Source organism: Galeopterus variegatus, unplaced genomic scaffold (assembly GCF_000696425.1).
Source record: "Galeopterus variegatus unplaced genomic scaffold, G_variegatus-3.0.2 Scaffold1189, whole genome shotgun sequence".
Taxonomy (NCBI): domain Eukaryota; kingdom Metazoa; phylum Chordata; class Mammalia; order Dermoptera; family Cynocephalidae; genus Galeopterus; species Galeopterus variegatus.
This window is the reverse complement of record NW_007727300.1, coordinates 406222-428706: the sequence shown is the minus strand read 5'-3', so window position 1 is coordinate 428706 and position 22485 is coordinate 406222. Positions and strand designations below refer to the sequence as shown.

Genomic DNA, 22485 nt, shown 5'->3' with positions numbered 1-22485 from the left:
GGTGACCCTCTTAGGGCCTTTCTTATTTGTAAGGGGATATAACAGAAAGAGGGAAATATTCCTAGCTCCTGAGATTTCGTGGATGACTGCTTTTATAACATAAAAGTTACTTTTTTATACACATGAAAGACCTCCCTCTGCTGGGCATTCACACAATTTCTGAATAAATTTAGAAGAATAAAATGTTGACACTGACAAGATAAATTTTAAAGGATTTTTTTAAACAAAAAAGACTTTAAACTGCAGTAAGAAATACGTCTTACAGGGCCAGCCCATGGCTCACTTGGGAGAGTGTGGTGCTGATAACAAGGCCACAGGTTCGGATCCCTATATAGGTTTAAAAAAAAAAAAAAAAAGAAATATGTCTTACATATCTTGTACACGTCTGCCACCCTGTCTCTGCGGGCTGCTGTAGGAAGCTGATGCCACAGTTCATCAACAAAGACGCCAGGAGCCACACTATGTTCCTTCACTGCAGAAGCCCCCGTATAGACATAACACTGAAGGCTAACTCCCAGTGTTGTTTAATAACTCTGTTCCCCCCAGGAGAAATCCATTTTGTAGCCAAATGTGACCAGTGGACTCAGGCTGGATACACCTAGCACATCGCTGTCCTGTCACACTGCTGATGTGGCCCTCGGACACTGCAGGGGAGTCTCTCGGGCATGCCCCTCTGCTAGGCCTGCTCACCGGCACTGCTTCCACTGGCCCCTGAGCCTTTGCCAGAAACCTGGGCTTCTGAGGCACGTGAGGCCTGCTTTGGCAGGCGGATGGGAACGTAGATGTTGGAAGCACAGTGCTCCTTGAGGTACTCTCCTCCCTTTTCTTCATATTCCTTCCTAGTGATCCAGGCTTTGTTGTCATCTAGGTGGTCCAAGGCCCAGTCACGAGCACCGTACCAGGCATCCAGCACAGGGTTTGAGGCAAGTTGGACCTGAAACACGAAGAGAGTGTTCACTATCAGGATATCTCCCACCAAAACTCCAGGCTCAGCTGCAGCCCCCTTACATTATATCCTCAGAAATATATACTGAGGGCCCCAATTAATTCCCAGACAGTGCAGGGCTATCCCTACACCCTCCAAACAAAGCTGAGCCAAAATGCCCACTCTCCTAGAGAACACACAAGAACACGAAGCAGACCTGACCTCACAGCACAGTTATAAGTTGTTTTACGAACACAAGACCTGCCACGCAGGGTCAGAGAGGAAGCAGGTGCCCAGCCTCTGCTTCACAATCCTGTCAAGGGCAGAGGGAGGCAGAGACTGCCATTCAACCTGCAGGAAAGGGCTTCCTGGCCCTGGTCCCCCCTCTGCGAGCACAGGGAGGCAGAGGCTGAAGCAAGATCGCCCTGACCATGGTGGCAGAAGAGCCTCAGGAGGAATGAGTGCAGAGAGGGGTGACTGGGGCATTCTTTGTGATGCTGCCAGTGCTTAGTTTCCATTGCCTACTGTCGGAGCCAGGCTGGGGGGTCAGCAGCTCTGGGAAGACCCCTCAACTGGGCTGACTTGACCATTTGGAGCAATACTCTGTAACTCAAATTGGGCCTCCTGTTTTCTGGAGTCATCTGCCTCACTTCCCACCCTTGTCACTGTCCCCTCTCCACCAACCACACAAGTTCCAGGCTGGAAAGGTGATTATGGTAAGTATGATTATGCTGACTCCGTGAGTCCTCCTGGTGAATCACTGCACCTGGCGTGGTCTCAGGGACTCCCCCAACACAACAGCTAATGTCTGAGAGTTTATTACGGGCAGGTCTCAAGCTGAGCATTTGACGTGCACTCCTATGCTGAATCCTGGTAATAGGTGCTGTGATTACCCCTTCTTACCCCTGAGAAAACAGAGGCTTAGCAAAATTCAGTAATGGTAGCGACAGTGTCAGGACCAAAAGCCAGAGACCACGCCCTGAACATATAATACATCGTGCGGCATAGCAGATCAAGGCCAACCTTCTTAAGCTCTGCATCATGAGGGCCCTGCTGACCTCTCCACCCCACCCACCTCCGCTCCTTAGCAGCCACTCTCCAGCCACTCTCAGATGCTTCTCCCTCCCTCAACAAGTGTTTGGCTCCTGAGCCTTTGCTCATGCTAGTCCTCTGTATGGAAGGCTCTCTCCAACCTACCCCACTCCACACTATCTGCATGGCAAACGCCTACCCATCCTCAGAAGATTCAGTTCCATGGAGCCTCCCCTCAACGCCAATGGAAACTGCCAGCACCCATGCCAGTACGTCCTTCATGCTCTGGGCTATCGTGGCGCATTTACTTAGCTGCTGACCCCTCAGAAAGTGAATTCCTTTCAGCTAGGGAATATGTCCAGGACATCTCAGCAGCCCCACTGTGCCTGGACCACAATGGGAGCTTGGACCACATTTCTTGGTAGATAAAATGTGGGGCATCCATACCACACAGTCATAAAAAATGGTATTTTGGAAGAATAATGGCATGGGAAAATGTTCATGACAGGTTAAGAAAATTCAGGTTACAAAGCAGTACACATTCACATGTGTAGAAAATTTATAAAAGGCAAGCTTTGCCTGTAGGATGGGGAACTGAGTAGGGAGAATGACTTATTATTCATATACACTCCTATATACTCTTTCCATTTTATTATATGCATGTCTTCCTTTTTCAATTAAAGAAAAAACAAAGTAGTATATAAAACATGATTCCCACTCTGCTTTAAAAATTAAACAGACCGATGACCAGAAGGAAAGCCACAAAAATGTTAACAGTGGGTATCTCTGAATAATGCAATTATGAACTTATTTTTCTCATTTGCATTTTATTACTTTTGCAATCAGAACACAAATAATGCTATTTTCAAAACAGTTGGTCACGTGAACAATCGGTACCTGAAAAGAAGACTGAAAGGGTCTCATCTCCAACAGTTCCTTCTCAATTCTGGCTTTCATCCCAGGATACATCATGTTTCCCCCAGTGAGGAAAACGTTCTGAACTAGCAGCTCCTGAATGTCTTTTGGGTACCTAGGGGAGAAATGATATCCAACTTGAATATCACAGAGAATGTAAATGTGGAAATGTAAGCTCCCAGTACAAAAAAGAAAATATCTACAGAAAAAGTTAAAAAAAAAAATTTTTTTCATTTGTATCTCTACAGAATGCCAGTCCAATGTTTCCTAGTATCCAGTCAAAATCTAAATTCGAATGGTCAACTCATTTCCTTAATGTGATTAGACTTTCTGTACTTTTCTAATACATGTTTTAAAAAAATCTTTATTGAAAATTAATTTACATACATTTTGATAAAGGCTGACAAATCTATATACCCATATTAAGACACAGAACATATCTGCCATCCCTAAAAGTCCTGCCTCCGTTTTGAGCACCCATCTCCCCACCTGTGTTTTTTTGTTTTGTTTTAAATAATAGCTTAATCTTTTACATGTTTGATCACTTTCCCACCCACTGTTAAGGCTAAGCTCAAAGCCACTCAAACAAAGTAGCTGCAAAAGCTTTTTTCCTTGCCAGGTGCAAGTTTCCATTTTGTTATAATCAACAACAGCCAGAGTACTACAAATTATGTTCCCTATTTGTCCAACTTCAATTATGAAAACTCACACTGCAGGAAAATGCCAGTAGAAATGGGAGAAGGGAGATGCAGTCTTACAGAAATGTAAACTCTTCAATAAATAAAATGCCAGCAAGGAGGGAACTTTTATAAGCTCTGCAGTATTTTTAGGGTGATTTAAAATCACTAACTGTTAATACTGTGAAGGCTTTACATGGAAGTCAGTGCATATGTTATTGTGTTGCTCAAAATTAAAAAGAAACTCTTCCAGCTCCTCAAATCAACTGAGCATTTACATGTTCAGAAAACAATTATAGAGCCTCAACTAGGCGCCAGGCTGGGTGACAGAGATAAAATAATACTATCTGAGCACAGCATGTCAATGAAAACAAGAGAGTGAGACAGATTTCCAAAGTGCCCAACCATCAAATCTATCATTCAATGCAAAATCCAAGGAAATGTTTCAGGAAAATATAAGGAAGAGAAATTTCTCCATCTTACCTGTCCAGAATGTACTGAAGAGTCTCCGCTACCCCAGCCTGCTCTTCTCCTATGAGAGACGGCTGGAAAATGATTTCTGGAGCTCGAATTCTCTCTGTTCCAACAAACAGCTGATGATATGCTGCCAAGTTAAACACGGGCTTTAAAAACCCAAGGTTTAAAAGACATTTTTAGGTCATAATGACAAACATTCCAGTTGCCAGTTTCCTCAAATCACATTTCTTTTTCCAGTATAGTTTTTGTCCTTTGTTTATGCGAGCAAAGCTTCTCCCCAACTCTCCTGACTTAATAATTCAATTTTCTACTTCTCTCAACCTCTTAATTATAAATACCTACACATTTGCATCATGAAATGGTCCCTGAATTGCAGAGAGAGACTTTGTGGACAGTAGCAGTGAAAAGGCCCAGCATGGAAGACCAAGTCCCCTGCCCGGTACTGTGTGTAGCACCCCTGGTCCCTGCACAGCAAGACAGCTCTCTCCCCAGTGGGTCTGACTCAGGTCAGTTTATCTGGTTGCCATTGTAATGACAGAAACGTAGACCCCAACGAGGATTAAGTATAATGACATTAGCTTAAATTTAAATGAGATCATTAAAAGCCAGTCTTCAGGTCTAAAGTCCCTAATTATTTGCCCAAATGTTTTTACCAGGTAGACTATTTCTTTCTTTTCTTTTCTTTTTTTTTTAATAAAAGATGACCGGTGATTATTTGCCCAAATGTTTTTACCAGGTAGACTATTTCTTTCTTTTCTTTTCTTTTTTTTTTTAATAAAAGATGACCGGTGAGGGGATCTTAACCCTTGACTTGGTGTTATCAGTACCACACTCTCCCAAGTGAGCTATGGGCCGGCCCTCAGGTAGACTATTTCTCATAGATTCACAGATCTTGGTACTGGAACCAATCACTGGAGGAAAAAAAACCCTGACTTTCTATATTTTAAGTATTGGTACCTCCTTTTCTAGAAAACACAACTGAGATTTTAAAAAATATATTCCTATAGAAACAAACTGTCATTTATGCCAACAGCTTCAAAGCATAAGCATAGTCTATGCTGCAGGAGTCAAACCTGGACAGTGGTGACAGGCTTCTCCACCTCAGGTGTCTCCTCTGAAAACAAGGGTTCAAAATCATTCATGGTTTCTACTTCTTCCAATGATGGTTCTAGCTGCTCCAGGTCAGGGGTCTAAGAATAGAATAGAATAAAATAAACAAAACAGAACAGAACTCATACCTTCAGCAAGCCTTAGTTCTATTAGTTCAGTGTCATGAAAAAGAATTGGGATCTTGCCCAATGTTCTAAAAGCTTACATAAAAATATGAAAAATTTTCTAAGCTATTTTTAAAAAAGAACACACATGAACACAAAGATTAAAAGACCAAAAAGCCAGAAATGGGCTTTGCTTTGATCCCCTTCCTTTCCTACTAATACAGCCTCAACTCCCATCTTCTCTGGAGCCTTGTGCTGGTGCCAGCCCCCCAATTCAAGACCTGCTGCCTGCAATTAGTCACACCACCATACACAGCTCTGGGGGAGAAGGCTTTGATCCCCTTCCTTTCCTACTAATACAGCCTCAACTCCCATCTTCTCTGGAGCCTTGTACTGGTGCCAGCCCCCCAATTCAAGACCTGCTGCCTGCAATTAGTCACACCACCATACACAGCTCTGGGGGAGAAAGGCGTGACAGCTGGTGTCCTACAAAGTGGCTAGGCTACCAGTAACATTAAATAAATCTCTTAATAACTAATAAATATATGTGCCAACATGAATTAGACCCTTAACAGCGGGTCTTGGTGGGCTGGTGATGTGACTAAAAGCCCCAAGGTGGCAGAGTGCTTCCTATCTGTGGAATCCTGCAAGAACAGGCTCTCTTCTTCCAGGGCAATGAGCCTGGGTGGGGTCTAGACACACTGGCACCATTCCTGATAGATAGTTTAGGGCACTTTTATTTTAATTTTAACCAGAACAAAAGATTGTAGGGGAGGAAGTGGTTCTGGAAGACCTCTTTAGCCAGCTGTCATTCTGCCACGTGAAAGGCAGATGAGTCTCACTCTTCTCCACTCGAAAGGGAGAAGTTGCAGGAAGAAACATTTTGCTGCATCCCATGGAAAAATGCTCTAATGATGACAGCTGTTGTAGAATGCACTGTCGTACGAGGTGGCATCTTGGGAAGGTTCAAGCAGACTCAGTAACCAACAGCCAAGTGTGCCTCTGAGGACATTCTTAGGATGAGTATGTAGCCTCTGAGTCCTCCTTACTCTCAGAATCTATCAAGTACATAAATTACTGACATTATTCAGAGAACTTAAATATACTTCTCTAAAGCTTACTCATATATACGGCAGCTGTAAACTATCATTCAAACTTACTCTTAAATAAGGTAATGTCCCCTCAATACCCTACACATATTCACAAAAAAGTCATGTGGCATATATGGCACACAGAATGGGTGACAACATATTCTGAATTCTGTTCTACCATATTTAAGACAATTTTATCATATGTAAGGGGAATTTTCCAGGCCTGAGGGTAAACCCTAGAAAGTCTGAGTCTAGAGGACAGAATGAGAGGGCTGGTTTATAAAGAGGTAATTTAGGGATGCAAGAAGGTGAGCTGGGGGACAAGAATCTAAAGGACCTCGCTCTCAGTGAAGGAGGCAAGAGTATCTCTGTGAACACTGAATCGGATGCAGGGGCAGGGACACCTGCTACTGCACAATCTTCACTGTACATGTTATTACCACATTTTACGGGGAAAGTCTGAGTCTAGAGGACAGAATGAGAGGGCTGGTTTATAAAGAGGTAATTTAGGGATGTAAGAAGGTGAGCTGGGGGACAAGAATCTAAAGGACCTCGCTCTCAGTGAAGGAGGCAAGAGTATCTCTGCGAACACTGAATCGGATGCAGGGGCAGGGACACCTGCTACTGCACAATCTTCACTGTACATGTTATTACCACATTTTACGGCTGAGGAAGCTGTGGCACAGGGAGGTGAGGTAACTCGCCCAAGGTCACATCACACTAAGTGGTGGAAACCTCGATGGAGACAGAACTGCTCAGCTCCAAAGTCTCTGCTGAGATTCTACAAATCATGAGTCTGAGTTTGAGAAGACAATCAAGGATTTAGGAGTAAGGAAAAGATCTTGCCCGAGATCAGAGTGGGTAATATGGGAGATGAACATGTGATTTTACATGTGGCAGCGAAGCCAGCTGAAATGAATGACGGGCTCCTCTATCCAAGCAGGGGCGGCAGAGGGTGCATGAAGGAACCTTCCCCTTGCCACCTGCAGATTGTGACCTGGTAGGCTCTCAGCTCCCCTCACAAGAAAGGAGCCCCTACCAGAAGAGTGCCTGTGCCTCTTCTGGTGTGGCATTAAGCCCAGCTCTTCAGAAATGACCTGAAATGCAGTTCCAAGAGAGGATCAGAAATTGATCACCAGAGTTCCCGTTCATTTTGGTGGCTTGTCATCTAGGACAATCAGCAACTAGGAGGCAGTATGGTGTCAGAAAGTGGTCAGGCTTTGGAGTCACACTGATCAAGTCACACTGATCTGAATGCCAACCAAAGACATATTAAAGGTCACAGTGGTAGAGCTGGAAAAAGTACACTCTGAGCCACTTCTCCATCTCTAAGTGGCACATGAACCTAGGGCAGTGTTGGGTGAGAAATGAACACTCCTTCTTCCCTTTTAAACGCACTCAACTTGGCCCCTTAAATAATTCACTTGTATTAGTGGGTTGGAGACACAAACGTCATCTGTGTATTTAAAATAGCTACAGATTTCCACTGAGTGTTTGTAAGAAAAAAACATTAAATAAAACTACAGACGAAACTTGTGACCCTCAAATAATAATGGGTGAAGGCAAGCACTGGGCTCCACTGGGGTTGTTCCTGTCTACCTCTCTATACCCCAGACCTGTACCCTACTCTTTATCGTCATCCTAGCCTCCCCTCCTCTGATCTTCCTCACCTCCAAGTGATGACCCCTCTTGTGGATTCTCACCCTTCTCTACTTAGCTTGTGATTCAATCACAGCTGCCACTGTCCCTCCACCCCAGCTCTACCCACTGCTGCACCCAACAGCCATTTCTCAATCCTAAAGGATGCCCCAATACTCCTTCCACTTCTGCTCTGGGATGGATTGTATTTTTCAAAGATGATCACAACAGTATCTTCCATTCCACACACTCTTCTGCAGTGTGACCCTGACCTTCCCATAAAGAGGTGGAGGTCTGTTTCCTCCCCTTGAATCTCAGCAGGGGCTTGTGAGGACTCCAACCAATACAGTAAGGTGCAAATGATGTCATGTGACTTCCGAGGCAAGGTCAGAAAAGGCCACACAGCTTCTTTCCACCTTCATCTCTTGAAACGTGTGGGTGCCCAGGTCATCAGTCCCTCCTGAACCCAGCCTTTGAGTCATCCCAGTCCAGCTGCCAGACAGTTCAGTGAAAAGCCCTCCAGATGACTCAAGTCCCCAACTATTCAAGTCTTCCCAGCTGAGGTCTCAGGCATCTTGGAGCAGAGATCCCTGCTGTATGTACCCTGTCTAAATTCCTGACCCATCAAACCATGAGCACAATAAAATGATTGCTTTATGCTACTAAGTTTGGAGATTTTTTTTTACAAACATAGCAACAGATAAGTGAAATCTGCTTTCAGTGTGGCAGGAGTGGAGAAAGCCCCAGACCACTACTAGGCAATCCTTCCGTTACTCTTCAGTTTCTCTGTGCACCACCCGCAGCAGACCAACACTCTTCTGCTCAGTCCCCTTTCTAATCTCAATCCTGTGACTCCTGGCAGATCACCTTAGCTACTTCAAAACATGAACTTCCCTATTTATTCTCCATTCTATTTCCTTACTTATCTTTTTTTTTTCTTATCTTTTTTCCTTTCATTCTTCTTGCCCCAAAGGACGAATGTACCATCTTCCACCCTAGGTAATTAATGCTCACCACCTATGCTCTTAAAACTCTCCCATCAACCTTCCTGGCTTCTCTCCTCTGAGCACTCTTTCTCAATCTCTCTCCCTGGCTTTCCTCCTGCCATCTAACTTCCAAGTAGTGGCGCTTCTTAGGCATTCTTCTGTTCTCTCTCCCTATTTGATTCTATGTCCTCCCATAGCTGAGTCCTGGAGAGCTCCACCTGATGTCCCACGAAGACTTTAAAGATAAGGTGCTGAAAACTGAGCTGATTATCTTCCCAAACTTGGTCAAAGGCACTATCCCCCTACCCCCCGCCTTTCAATACAGCCTAAGTGTTATCACAGTGGAACCTGGAATTGGATGGCTGTGTTTGAATCTCAGCTGCACTACTTCTAGCTCTGTGACCATGGGCAAATTTCTTCACTCTGCAGTCTCAATTTCCTCGTCTGTCTAAAGGGACTTACTGAGCTCTGAAAATGATCCAGGACAATTCCTGCAGAAGTGCTCGGCACAGGGTCTGGCACAGGTCATGTGCTCTATCGTCATCAGCCACCTGCCACTCCTGTCACCTCGGCTTTGTAAATGGCACCAAGATCTTTGGATCCTACCTCTGAAGTGTCTCCTCATCCAACCTCCATCCCCATGGCAAATGACAAACTTCAGGTCCACATCGGCTCTCTTCTGGATACTACAACACGTTTTTATTCTGTTTTCCTGCCTTTGGCCTCACCTCTCCCTTCAACCCATCATCCTAACCACCACCAGTCATTTTCCTAAAATAAAACCTCATCCTATCATTTCCTGCTCAACATTCCTAGAAAGCTCTGTCTGTCTTAAAGGTAATATGCAGACTCCTTAGCCTGACTGGTAAAGACCTTCATAGCTGTCATATCCCCATTCATATGAGTCACAGAAAGGAACAGAGCTAATCATCTCAAGGCAGAGAACAGGCATCTAACAGAGAACAGATTTCTCCATCACGGTTGGCTTCTCTCCCCCTAGGGTTTGCCAAGGTCTCCACATGTATGGTGGGGTGTCTGGAAACACTAATATGACTGTTCTTTTGGAACTGAACAGAAGACAATTTGCCAAAGCACATCAGAGAAGATACAGCACGGCTCCCTGGAAGAGTCTCAAGAGGAAGAAGATCAAGCAGGGGCCAGCTCTGATCTTGGCTAGTAAAGCAAGAGAACTTTCTGCATTTGGCCCATTGTGCTTTCCAACAAATGACAATGCTCTAAAACTGTGCTCTCTCCCACCTACCCTCTTATGCTGTGCATGTAGATATGAAAAACAAGCATCTTCTAGGTTAAATACATCATTAAGAATGCTAAAAAAGCCTACTCCTTTACAAATTCTCAAAGAAACAACTGTAGAATAGCAATGGCCAGAATGGACAGGTCTGTAGGAGAAAATGAATTTTAGGAAACACTGTAAGTTATGGCTGCTGGTTAGCTCAGTTGGTTAGAGCATGGTGTTGATAACACCAAGGTCAAAGGTTTGTAATCCCCGTACCCACCAACTGCAAAAAAAAAAAAAATTCCACCTCTATTAATCCAATTCAGCCATTATTGCTTAAGTGGACCCATGAATGTGACTGTAATTGATTTTAATCACTAAAAATCATCCTTAATAAATGCTGACTGACCAGTAAAGTTTTGGTGACAGGTCAATTCATCAAATTTGTTGTATATAGTGAAATCTTTTGAAGTCCAACATTTCAAAATCTCCCCAAGCTCAGGGAGATTTAAATATATGTCCCCAGAACACAGAACAAAGTTAGTGCTTACTAATTATCTGCTAAATGAATGAAAGGGTGGTTAAATCACAGCATGTAACAACTGTAGAAAAATGAACAAAGAAAAGGAAAAACTAATTCCACAATTGCTCAGGAGTCACATCTTCAGTTTTGTTTTTTTTTCCCTTTTTAAATCTGAAATTCTTCACCTGCGTGTGTCTTAGTAGCACCTCTCTGGTAAAAAGAAGCTTATATCCTGTTGACATGTTAAGAAGAAAAGGAAAAACTAATTCCACAATTGCTCAGGAGTCACATCTTCAGTTTTGTTTTTTTTCCCTTTTTAAATCTGAAATTCTTCACCTGCGTGTGTCTTAGTAGCACCTCTCTGGTAAAAAGAAGCTTATATCCTGTTGACATGTTAAGCATGACAAAAACTAAATATGGATGAACAGGTAACAAAGACAACATGGTTCTGGATTTCAGGGAGCAACAGCTCAAATATGAAATACAGACCTAAAAACTGGGAAAAGCAAACTGGAAAAGGCACATTGATTCAACAGAAGCTGATCTGCAATGATGTGGGGGAGTAAGATGGTAGTAAAGGTCCCTTCGGCCCAAGATCTTAGTGAAGTGATCCAGTAAGGTGTATCTAGTAAACCTACTTGAGGATCTGCTCTATAAAGCATGGATGCTCACGGACAGTTACTGTCCTCACATAACCTATAGCCTGTCAAGAAGAGGTAGAAAATGCAAGTCTGAAGGCAGGAAATAAGTGAGCCTCCAGCTGAGAGCCCCTCACTGCAAAAGAAAGCTTCATGCTGAGCCAAAGATAGCTCTGACGTCACTGATAAGCACCATGCTACACCCAGCACCAAAAGGCACTGAGTTGGACTTTCCCACAGTACTGTTTCTTTCTAAAAGCAGAGGTAATCAAGAGTTTAAAGAAAGTTGATTTAAAAACAAAAAACCAACAAGCTAATCTACTTAATTCTGCCTCAAACATGTCACAAGGCTACAAATATGTGCCTTTGTTTTAGAAGTCAGGGATGACAAATTAAGGAACAATGCATACACTTATTGACACTTTGTTCCAGTCTTAAAGACAGGAGACCCAACCAGTGTCTTCTGGGCTGAGGAGCGACCTGCGAGCCGCCTCTTCACCACACAGGCCCCAAGATGCCAGGGTCTGTATTACCCACAGTCTGAGATCAGCTCTGCCTCCTGCCCTTTTGACCACACCAACACTTATTATAGTCTACAGGCAGGAAAATGGAAAGGAGAAACATAGAAAATCAAAGAGCTTATTTAAAGAGTTAGTCTTTAGTAACTAACGAACGTCTGATCTTAACCTACGAATATTTTATTGAGTATATCTATTAGTTGCTGTAAAAAAGTTCATAAACCATGTATGAAGTACGATCCCTATCCTTAGGGAATATCAAGATAGAAAGGAGGTAAGTGAACCCTCAACCACAATATATTTACTAAAATGCCAGAAGAAAGTTAAAGGGAGTGTATGACTAGCTGTCAAATGACCATCAGAGGAACAAGTGCAGGTTAGAGACAGCACCACATGATTGGTGTGTGACTGTTCTTCCTACTACAAGCACACCTTCCCTCCCAGGGGGCCAGAGGTCTACAGGGTGAAATCCCTCCAGTCAGAACTTTGGTTGGTACAAGAGCCATCGCTGCCCTCACCACATCCCTGTGGACATCACTCATCATACTACTCTTTTCTTCCCGAGTCTGGCTACAACCCTTTTGACGTCAGCGTCTTCAGGACACTCCTCACCCTCAAGAAGGGCGGCCCTCTCTAAATGACCCTACAGGACCTCCCTCCTAAGGCCCTCATTTACCTCCGGCTTGCTGTCTACCACATCCACTTCGAGGCTGACTTCTGCTTGAAGGATCTTCTGCTTAGCTTGCTCCACCGCCAAACTGAGCTTTTGTATGTAGGACTGCAGCTCTTCTGGGGAGTCCATGTTCAGCTCTATCAGAGCTTTGTGAAACTGATCCATCTGGCCATCCTCTAGAAGTTCCTGAAACCAGAGCGGTCATAATTCATCCTCAAAGACACACAGTGCCATTGTAAACAGGAAGGAAAGAGAAGAGCTGCAGCAGGAGAGGGCTCCCAGAGCCCTGGGGGCCTGCCCCTCCACAGAATCACACCTCCAGCTCCCACCCAAGTCTCACACAGTGGCCCTCCTCTCCAGCTGTCCCAGGCTGGCATCACATCATGGTTTTGGCATCACCTGATCAGGCAACACTAATGTATGTTGACAGATGTCGGAAATGTTACCTTTTGGAAGGGAGGAGGGAAAGTTATTGACTGAGAAGAGACGTGAGGGAGGCTTCTGGGATGCTGGTAAGGCTCTGATTCTTGATCTAATGAAAGATACATGGGTCTGTTTCACTTCATGAAAATTCATCAAGATGCAGATTTAATAGGGAAAGTTATTGACTGAGAAGAGACGTGAGGGAGGCTTCTGGGATGCTGGTAAGGCTCTGTTTCTTGATCTAATGAAAGATACATGGGTCTGTTTCACTTCATGAAAATTCATCAAGATGCAGATTTAACGTTTGTGCACTTTTGCATCATTTGTACTATATTTATGTTAAAAAGTTAAAAAAAATTTCAAGGATATCGTAAGCTTACAGAGAAAAAAAGAAAAAAAAGTTAAAAAGTAAAAGGAAACTATAGGGCACAAATGAACAAATCAATAAATCCAGAGTCTACAGCTCTTTCAGAAACACCTGCTGCTTTACTGTACTCTATACTGATGATCTCTGTATTAATGATTCTCCTGGACTCCTTCTTGACCCCAAAGGTGACTTTGACAGTCAACGCATTTTATGGCTGAGGAACAATACATAGGAAGAAAACGTTCTGGGACTACCTTGTTGAGCAAGGCTGGGGACTCATCCTGGTCTCTGCTCTTACCTGCACATAGAGCAATCTGTCCAGCCGCTCCTGATCCAGCTGCAGCTTCTCCTCCCGCCGCCGGGCGTTGAGCTCCTGCAGCCGCCGCAATTGCTGCTGCCGCCTTTCCTGTTTCTCCTCAGAGGTCAGAGTGCTGCCAAGGAGCTTGCTGGAAAACGGAAGCTGCATCTTGTGGACGTTGTTCTCATAATAATCAGGGCACTGCCACTTCTGCAATTCTTCAAAGAAATAATTTTGGAAGTCATGAAATGGAACACTATTAACACAAAAATTAAAAAGTCAACACTAGGGTTTCAGATGCAGGGAAGATGAAGAAAACACATGCCACTCAATCTCTGAATCCAGTCAATCAACTAAATGCAGCTATAAAACCTGGATATCATGCCAGCAGACCTGTTCTAAAGGCATTGCTACATAAAGTTCCTCAGATGTAAATAATAACAGAAGGAAGCTTGGAACACCAGGAATAAAGGAAGAGCAATAGAAATGATAAAAATCTGGTTAAACATAACAGACTAATCTCATGAGTTCTTTAAAATATGTTTGACAACTGAAAGTAAAAACCATAACACTGTCTGATGGGTTTCCAATGTATGTAATACACAAGACAACTATACAACATAAATGGGGAAGGATAAAGGAGTCTATATAGTGCAAATATTTCTACATTCCACTTGATGCGGTAAATATTGATTCTAAGTAGACTATGAAAAGTTATGTTTACTTTAATCTCCACAACAACTACTAAAAAAAAACTACACACAGTAAAAAACACAACAGAAAATTAAATGGAATACAGGGGGGAAAAATGTTCAAACAACCTAAAAGAAGGCAGAAGGAAACGGAGGAAAAATAAACACAGGAATAATAGGAGGAACAACAAAAAACAAATAATAAAACGGTGGGCCTAAATCCAAACATATAACTAAATTAATTGTAAAAGGTCTTAATATGCCAATTAAAAGATGGATATTAACAGAATGGATTTTTAAAAAATGACCCAACTATTAAGAAACTCACTTTGAATATAATGATACAGGTAGATTAAAAGCAAAAGGATGAAAAGATGTACCACACAAACACTAATCAAACAAAAGTTGGAGAGGGTGTATTAATATTCAAGTAGACATGAAAGCAAAGAAAATTGACATGTTAGGTTAATCTGCCCAGAGGACCTAAGAATCCTAAATATGTACCTAACAAAAGAGATTCAGATACCTGAAAGCGAAAACTGACAGAACAGAAAAAATAACTAAGAAAATCCACAATTATATCTACAGATTTCAACACTCCTTTCTCAATAATCAATAGAGTTAGTAGATAGAAAATGAACAGGGATACACGAGAACTGAACACCACCATCAACCAACAGAATCTAAGTCACATCATAGAACACTCCACCTAAAATGAGCAGAATACATATCCTTTTCAAGTGTATGTGGAACTTTTGCCAAAGTGGACCATATCCTGGGTTATAAAACAAACAAGTTTAACTGGTATCAGACAAAGAAAGTTCTTTGAGCATAATGGATTTAAACTAGAAATAAATCACAGAAAAGTAACAGGGAAATTTCCAAACACTTGGACATAACACATTTTTAAATAATGAATTGCTCAAAGAAGTCATGAGGAAAATTAGAAAATACTTGAACTCAATAAAAATTAAAATATATCAAAACGTGTGGGATGCACCCCTTACTGGCCAGCTGCCCAAGAAAAGAAAATTGTGGGATGCAGATAAAGCAGTGATGAGAGGGAAATTCACAGCATTAAATGCTTATATTAAAAAGAATGCCCTACCAAAAGAATAAATTAATTAAATAAGAGTGATCTCATGATAATCTAAACTTCTACCTTAAGAAACTGGGGGGGAGAAAAAAGAGCAAAATAAACCTAAAACAAGTAGAAGGAGGGAAATAATAAAGAGAGGAAATCAATAAGGCTACCTAATAATCCTATGTCTATTAAAGAAATTGTATTCATAGTTAAAAGCCTTCAGAAAAAGAAGGCTTGAATGGTTTCACTGGAGAATTCTACCAGAAAGAAAGAAAAATAACACCAATTATTTTATTTAAGGCTTGAATGGTTTCACTGGAGAATTCTACCAGAAAGAAAGAAAAATAACACCAATTATTTATTTTATTTATTTATTTATTTATTTTTCTTTCCTTTTTGTCTTTTTTACTGACCGGTAACGGGATCGCAACCTTCAGTGTCCCGCCCGTACCGGGGACCGGCAACGGGATCGCAACCCTCGGTGTTGCGCCCGCACCACGCTCAGCCAGTGAGCGGGAACCGGTCTCCACATGGGATCCGAACCCTTGGCGGGAGCGCTGCCGCACTCCCAAGCGGCGCACTCTCCAGTGCGCCACCGGGCCGGCCCTAACACCAATTATTTATACAATCTTTTCCAGAAAAGAGAAGAGGGAACATTTTTCAACTCATTAACAATGCCAGGGGCCAGCCCATGGCTCACTTGGGAGAGCATGGTGCTGACAACACCAAGTCAAGGGTTAAAATACCCTTACCGGTCATTTAAAAAAAAAAACAATGCCAGTCTCACCTTGGCACCAAAACCACACAAAGACAGTATAAGAAAACTACACACCAATATTCCTCATGAATATAAACAAAAAACCTACAAAGTATTACCAAATCGAACCCAGCAATATATAAAAAGAGTAATATATATGAATAAGTTGGGTTTATACCCCCAAATCAAGGCTGGCTCCATATTAGAAAAGCAATTATAATCCCCCATCTAAACAGTCTAAAGTAGAAACACCATAGGATCATCTCAACTGATGCAGAAAAAAACATTTCACAAAATTCAAAATCCATTCATGATAAAAATTATCAGCAAAATTAGGAATAGAAAGGAACTTCCTCAACTTGATAAACGGCATCTGCAAGATCCTAGAGCTAACACCTCATACTTAATACTTAAAGACTAAAGGCTTCCCCACACCACCACCCCAACATCAGGAATTAGAAACAAGGCTAGGATGCTTACTCTCACCACTCCTATTGAACACTGTACTGGAAGTCCTATCCAATGAAAGAAGGCAAGAAAAAGAAATTAAAGGCATACAGATTGGAAGGAAAAAAATAAAACTATCTTTATTCCCAGATGACACATCTACTCAGAAATCCCTAAAGAATCTACAAAAACCTAGAACTAATAAGTTTAGCAAGGTCACAGGAAACAAAATCAACACATAAAACTGAATTGCATATCTATACACTGACAGTGAGCAACTAGAAACTGAAATAAAAAAAACAAAAGAAACACTTAGGCATAAAACTAATCAAACATGCACAGAATCTGTGCTGAAAAACTACAAAATACTGACAAAAGAAATCAATAAAGACCTAGATAAATGGAAAGACATACCATGTTCATGAACTAGAAGACTCAACATAGTAAAAATGTCAATTCTCCCCACATTGATCTACAGATTTAGTGTAATTTCAATCAAAATCCCAACAGAGTTTTTTTTGTATATATGGAAAAGCTGATCCTAATACTTACATGGAAAGGCAAAGGAAATAGAATAGCCAAAACAATTTTCAAAAAAGAATAAAGTTGTAGAAATCATGCTACTTGGTTTTAAGAGTTAATTATAAAGTGACAGTAATCAAGACAGTGTTTTACTGGATAAGGAACAGACACACAGATCAATGGAACAGAATAGAATCCAGAGACAGATGGGCACAAATATGGCCAACTGACTTTTTTTTTTTTTAAGATGACCAGTAAGGGGATCTTAACCCTCGACTTGGTGTTGTCAGCACCACGCTCTCCCAAGTGAGCGAATAGGCCATCCCTATATAGGGATCCGAACCCGTGGCCTTGGTGTTATCAGCACCACTCTGTCCCAAGTAAGCCATGGGCTGGCCCTGGCCAATTGATTTTTGTCAAAGATGTAAAGTCAATTGAATGGAGAAAAGATAGTTATACAGAAAAATGGCCTGGGACTGCTATACTTGAAAAGGCCTGCTCGAAAGGTTGGTCCTTGGCTGGCATCTGGGAACATGGCAGGAAAACGGTTCTCTACACTCATATAAAACTTTTCCTAATGATAAGGTGGTTCATTTCTTCTAGACTGTGCAAACAATATGGTCTATGCTAAACACCTGTTTTCTTCCTAGAAGCCTGGAATTTTGGTACACACTGGGTGGAGTGTGCCTGTGTGACTCATCTCCAACTTTGGGCACTGGGTCTCTATGAGCTTCCTTAGTAGAAAACACTTCATGCATGCCCTCACAACTTGTTAAGTGTGTGCGGCTACACTGGAAGGCTTCGGCTGGCAGCCCCCAAACTTCATGCTGTATCCTTTGGCATATTTACTTTGTATCCTTGCAATGTAATGAAAACCATAACCACGAGTATAATGACTTCTGAGTCCTGCATGTCTTTCTAAGAAAATCACCAAACCTGTAAGTGGTTATGGGGACGCCCAAAACAACAGTCTTACCAACAAATGATTTAAAATAATTGGACACCCATATATCAAAAAAAAATAAAAAACTGTGACTGAACCCTTACACCTTATAAAAAGTGAACTCAAAATGAACCAGAGGGGCCGGCCCAGTGGCGCACTGCTACAGTGCGCCGCTTGGGAGCATGGTGGAGCTCCCACCAAGGGTTCGGATCCCACATACAGACCGGCCGCTCACTGGCTGAGCGAGGAGCAGGGGCAACACCGAGGGTTGCGATCCCGTTGCCGGTCCCGGTCTGGTACGGGCGCGACACTGAGGGTTGCGATCCGTTGCCGGACATGAAAAAAGACAAAAAAAAAAAATGAACCAGAGAACTCAACTTAAACACAGAAATATAAAACCTATAGAAGAAAACACAGAAGAAAATCTTCATACTTGGGGTTCTGAGACATGATGTCAAAACCATGATCTATACAAGAAAAATAATAAATTGGACTTCATCAAAAATAAAATCTTTTTAAATGCAAGACACTGTTAAGAAAATAAAAAATAGTCTACAGATGGAAGAAAATACCTGAAAATCATATAGCCAACAAATGACTTGCATCTAGAATATATACCAATTAAAAAAAAAAAAACTATCAAAACAAAACATTAAGAAAACCAACAATTCACTTACAAAGTAGGCAAAAGACTTGAACAGACACGTCAAGAAAGGGGACATACGGAAGGTAAATATGCACTTGAAAAGATGTTCAACATCTTTAGCCACTCGCAGCTCATGCAGGATCTCCTCCATGCGGCTGAGGGTGATGGCTGCCAGGTGTCCAGGATACTTCAGCTGGAGGAGACGCTGGAGGTAGCCAGCTGCTTGGCTTCCTCCAAGATTGATACGCTTGCAGTTTTTAGCATCTAACCTACAACCAAGCAGTAGAAAGCAATGCTGAAATTTTAGGCAACATGGAGAAGAAAATGTGGAGCATCTTGGGGGAAATAGGATAAAGAATAAATAGACAAGAAGGGCAAACATAAAACCTTACACTTGGAAGGAACTTTAAAGTTCCCTTGGCCCAACCTCTTACCCAAGACAAGAATTCCTAGTCCACACCCAGACAGACACACAGCCATCTAACTTCTGGCCAGAATCTCAGAAAGAAACAATGGAAAGAACTTGCATTCCAAAGTCAGACCTCTATGTGATTCATGTATTTTTCAAACTGTGGCCCTGGGACCAAGTATCCCAGAATTAGCTGGGGAAAATGTTAAACATGCCAATTTCCAGGACTCAATTGCTCTGGGGTGGGTCTGGGAATCTGCATTTTAACAAGCTCCTCAAGTGACTGGTGCAAACCAGAGTTTGAGAACTCTTCCCCTAGATGCTCCACTTCTACTTATACAAACAGATTAATTAACCATACACATACTGGCTTACTGTAATCTTCTAAAAATCTGATCCCTTTCACATGAACCAAAGGGGAAGAGAACCAAAGTAACGTTATTTTCTTTACGTGAGGAAATAAGAGTTGCAGAGCACTAGGAACTTGTATGGTAAATGAAACGTCACTGCTGTATGACATCTCACCAGTAGATGCCAGCATAGAACAGGATATGCTCCCATCTGATGTCTTGGTCTTCGGGTAATAATTTTCTTTCAATATAAGATAAAAACATGTTTTTAATTTCTCCTATTTTGTTTAGATAAAATAGAGAACTCAGTACCTCAGGAGTGTTTGGTAATGTCTAAGAAATACTTTTATCTTCAAAGATTATCATGGAAACTTCAAGAAAAATTCCCATTATAGGTCTCAATAAATTCAATGGCATTTATTTTGACTTAAATATTCAGACTGCTTTACAGTTTACAATGTGCCATCTCATTTCATCCTCAGGGTAACCCCGGGAATTTTCCCAATTTTATGATAGGAAACTAAGTGAATGAGTACCTCATCCTTAGCAGGGCTTCAAATCCAGGCATTCAACTCCAAAGCCATAGTTCTTTGCCTTCAGTGCACACCTCTTTATGCAATGTGAGATTTCTCAAGAGATCATGATACTAGCCTAGTCTCTTATCAGACAATGAAAGCCAAACTATAAAGTGTGAACAGATTTTAAATATGATACAAACTACCCTTGCCTTTTATTCAACTCGGAAATATTTAATAAGTGCCTATTATGTGCCCGGCACTGTACCTGAACAGAAAGCTCTAAACAATAGCGATTAAAGAGCTTTAAATTACTACAAACTACCCTTGCCTTTTATTCAACTCGGAAATATTTAATAAGTGCCTATTATGTGCCCAGCACTGTACCTGAACAGAAAGCTCTAAACAATAGCGATTAAAGAGCTTTAAATTACAAAACAAAAAACGAAAAAAACTTCTTAGTAAAAAAGTGACTCCAGAACACAAAAATGGTCTAAATTAAATTGACTCAAGTAATTTATTCAAAATATTTTTATTTAGTGCCTACTACTTCCAGGTACTGTGTAGCTATCTCTCCATAAATCAGAATTATAAAACTGTAGAATTACGGATGTGGACCTAAGATACCATCCACCCCAACTCCCTTTGGGACACCTGACTTACCCATAGTCACACAATGAGGTAGGTCAAAGCTAAGCCTAGAAGCTCAGTTCACAGTCTAGCACTTGCTCTTTCTACTCTGTCTCTAAAGTAGGCACTAAATAAATGTATCCTGAATGTCTCTCAAAATAGCACTCAAATGCCACAAGTGCAACTCACCTCCCTTCTAAGATGGGTAAAATATGTGTACACTGGTATCCAGATGAAATGATGAGCCCACTGGAAGTCGAGTTCTTTGGCTTACTGTGGTAGAAGCTGAAGAGGCTGTCTATTCCATAGGCAACCTTTGGAATCCCGTAGCACTCAAAAAGAAGCTCAGACATCATTTGTCGTGAATACAATGGGTTACACACAGCTTCTGTCAAAACTATGGGATGATCAACACAGCCCTACTTTGAAAGAAAAGGGCAAATAGATGACTGGTAACAGATACTCTTTTTAAAGAATGAAATAACCCAAATCCTTACTGCAGGGCTGAATTTGCTTTTGGTCTTTCGTCAAAAACCTGCTCAGAAGCAACTGTAAAACACTAATTTCATCTCTACTGGAAAATATGAAAGTAGAGTCAATTTAAGGTTAGTAAGTTAAGTCCTATCCAAACTGTCAGCAAATCATCTTCAAAATATCTCCAGAACCCAGCTGCTTCTTACCACATCTCCTGCTGCCTCTCTCATCTAACGCACCAACATCCCTCAGCTGGTTATTGCAACAGCCTCCTAATTGGTCTCTGTGCTTCCTCTCTATGACCTTTGACAGTCCATTTTCCATACAGAAGCCATAGTGATCTTCTTGAAACATAAATCGCATCCCTCCTCTGTTCAACGCCCTGCAATGGTTCCCCATTTCAGAGTAAAAGCCTATGAGGTGTATGATTTGCCCTCTCATTACCTCTCTGACATCCTCTTCCAGATAGTACCTCATACTACTCTCCACCTCGCTCTGGCTGCTCTAGAACTAGGATTAGGGCCTTTTCACCGGCTATTTTCCCTCTGACTAGAACACTTCTCCTCAGATATTTATATGGCTTGTTCTCTCAATCACCTCCTTTGAGTCCTTCTCAAATATCATCTTCTCCATGAGTCCTGCCTTGACCATATTATTGAAAAAATGTAACTTCCCTCCTGTCCTATCATCTCATTGTCTGTCTGTTCATACCAAAATATCTTTCCATAATAGCTCCATAAACACAGGAAGTTTTGTGTTATGTTCACAGATATTCCGAATGCCTAAAAAAGTGCCTGACACAGAGTAGATGCGCAATACATATATGTTAAGTGAATTTAACAAACGAGCATATATGCCTGAATGTATGCTCCAAGAGAAGAGTAGTATTGTTTTGTTCACTTGCTATGCCCCAGCGCCTAGCACAGGACATACACATACCAGGGCTTAATACTTGATCGACTGACTAAATAACCACCAGAGCGACTCAAGTGACAATTATCTTTCGGAGAGCAGAGACCTCATCCCTCCCCTGAACCCCGGTCCACCCACCCCCCCTTCACCTGTGAGGAGACGCCCAGGTGCTGGAAGCTGTAGTCAAACAGCAGCTCCTGCAGCTCCAGGTTGACCGGCACGTTGCGGTCGAAGGGCGAGCGCAGCATCCAGCGCAGCGGCTCCAGGCTGCCCAGCGCGTTGCCTACCTGCGGGCCCGCCCCGCCCCGCGCCCCTCCACGCCCGCGGGCGCACACCGCGCGGAACTGCAGACGCGGCTCGGGGCCTGGGTCCGGCCCTGGACACGCCCAGCCGGCGCGGGCCTGGAACGACCCGTTGTCCAGCACCAGCGGCACGGGCAGTGGCCCATGGGCCACCGGACCGGCCTCCCGCT

General features: G+C 42.3%; 1 protein-coding gene across 1 annotated transcript in view; it reads right to left on the bottom strand.

The window, feature by feature from the left end:
• Positions 1-200: 200 nt before the first annotated feature.
• The window catches only part of LOC103592647 (actin-related protein 5-like), a 28233-nt gene continuing 5948 nt past the window's right edge, over positions 201-22485 (bottom strand). Inside the window, exons 2-10 of the mRNA XM_008575452.1 lie at positions 22163-22483; positions 20817-21046; positions 18802-18992; positions 13633-13850; positions 12548-12730; positions 5100-5216; positions 4033-4172; positions 2855-2987; positions 201-934 (exon numbers count right to left, since the gene is read on the bottom strand). Coding sequence (XP_008573674.1) covers positions 677-934; positions 2855-2987; positions 4033-4172; positions 5100-5216; positions 12548-12730; positions 13633-13850; positions 18802-18992; positions 20817-21046; positions 22163-22483 — 1791 coding nt within the window. The 3' untranslated portion in view covers positions 201-676. The remainder of the gene's footprint in view (positions 935-2854; positions 2988-4032; positions 4173-5099; positions 5217-12547; positions 12731-13632; positions 13851-18801; positions 18993-20816; positions 21047-22162; positions 22484-22485) is intronic.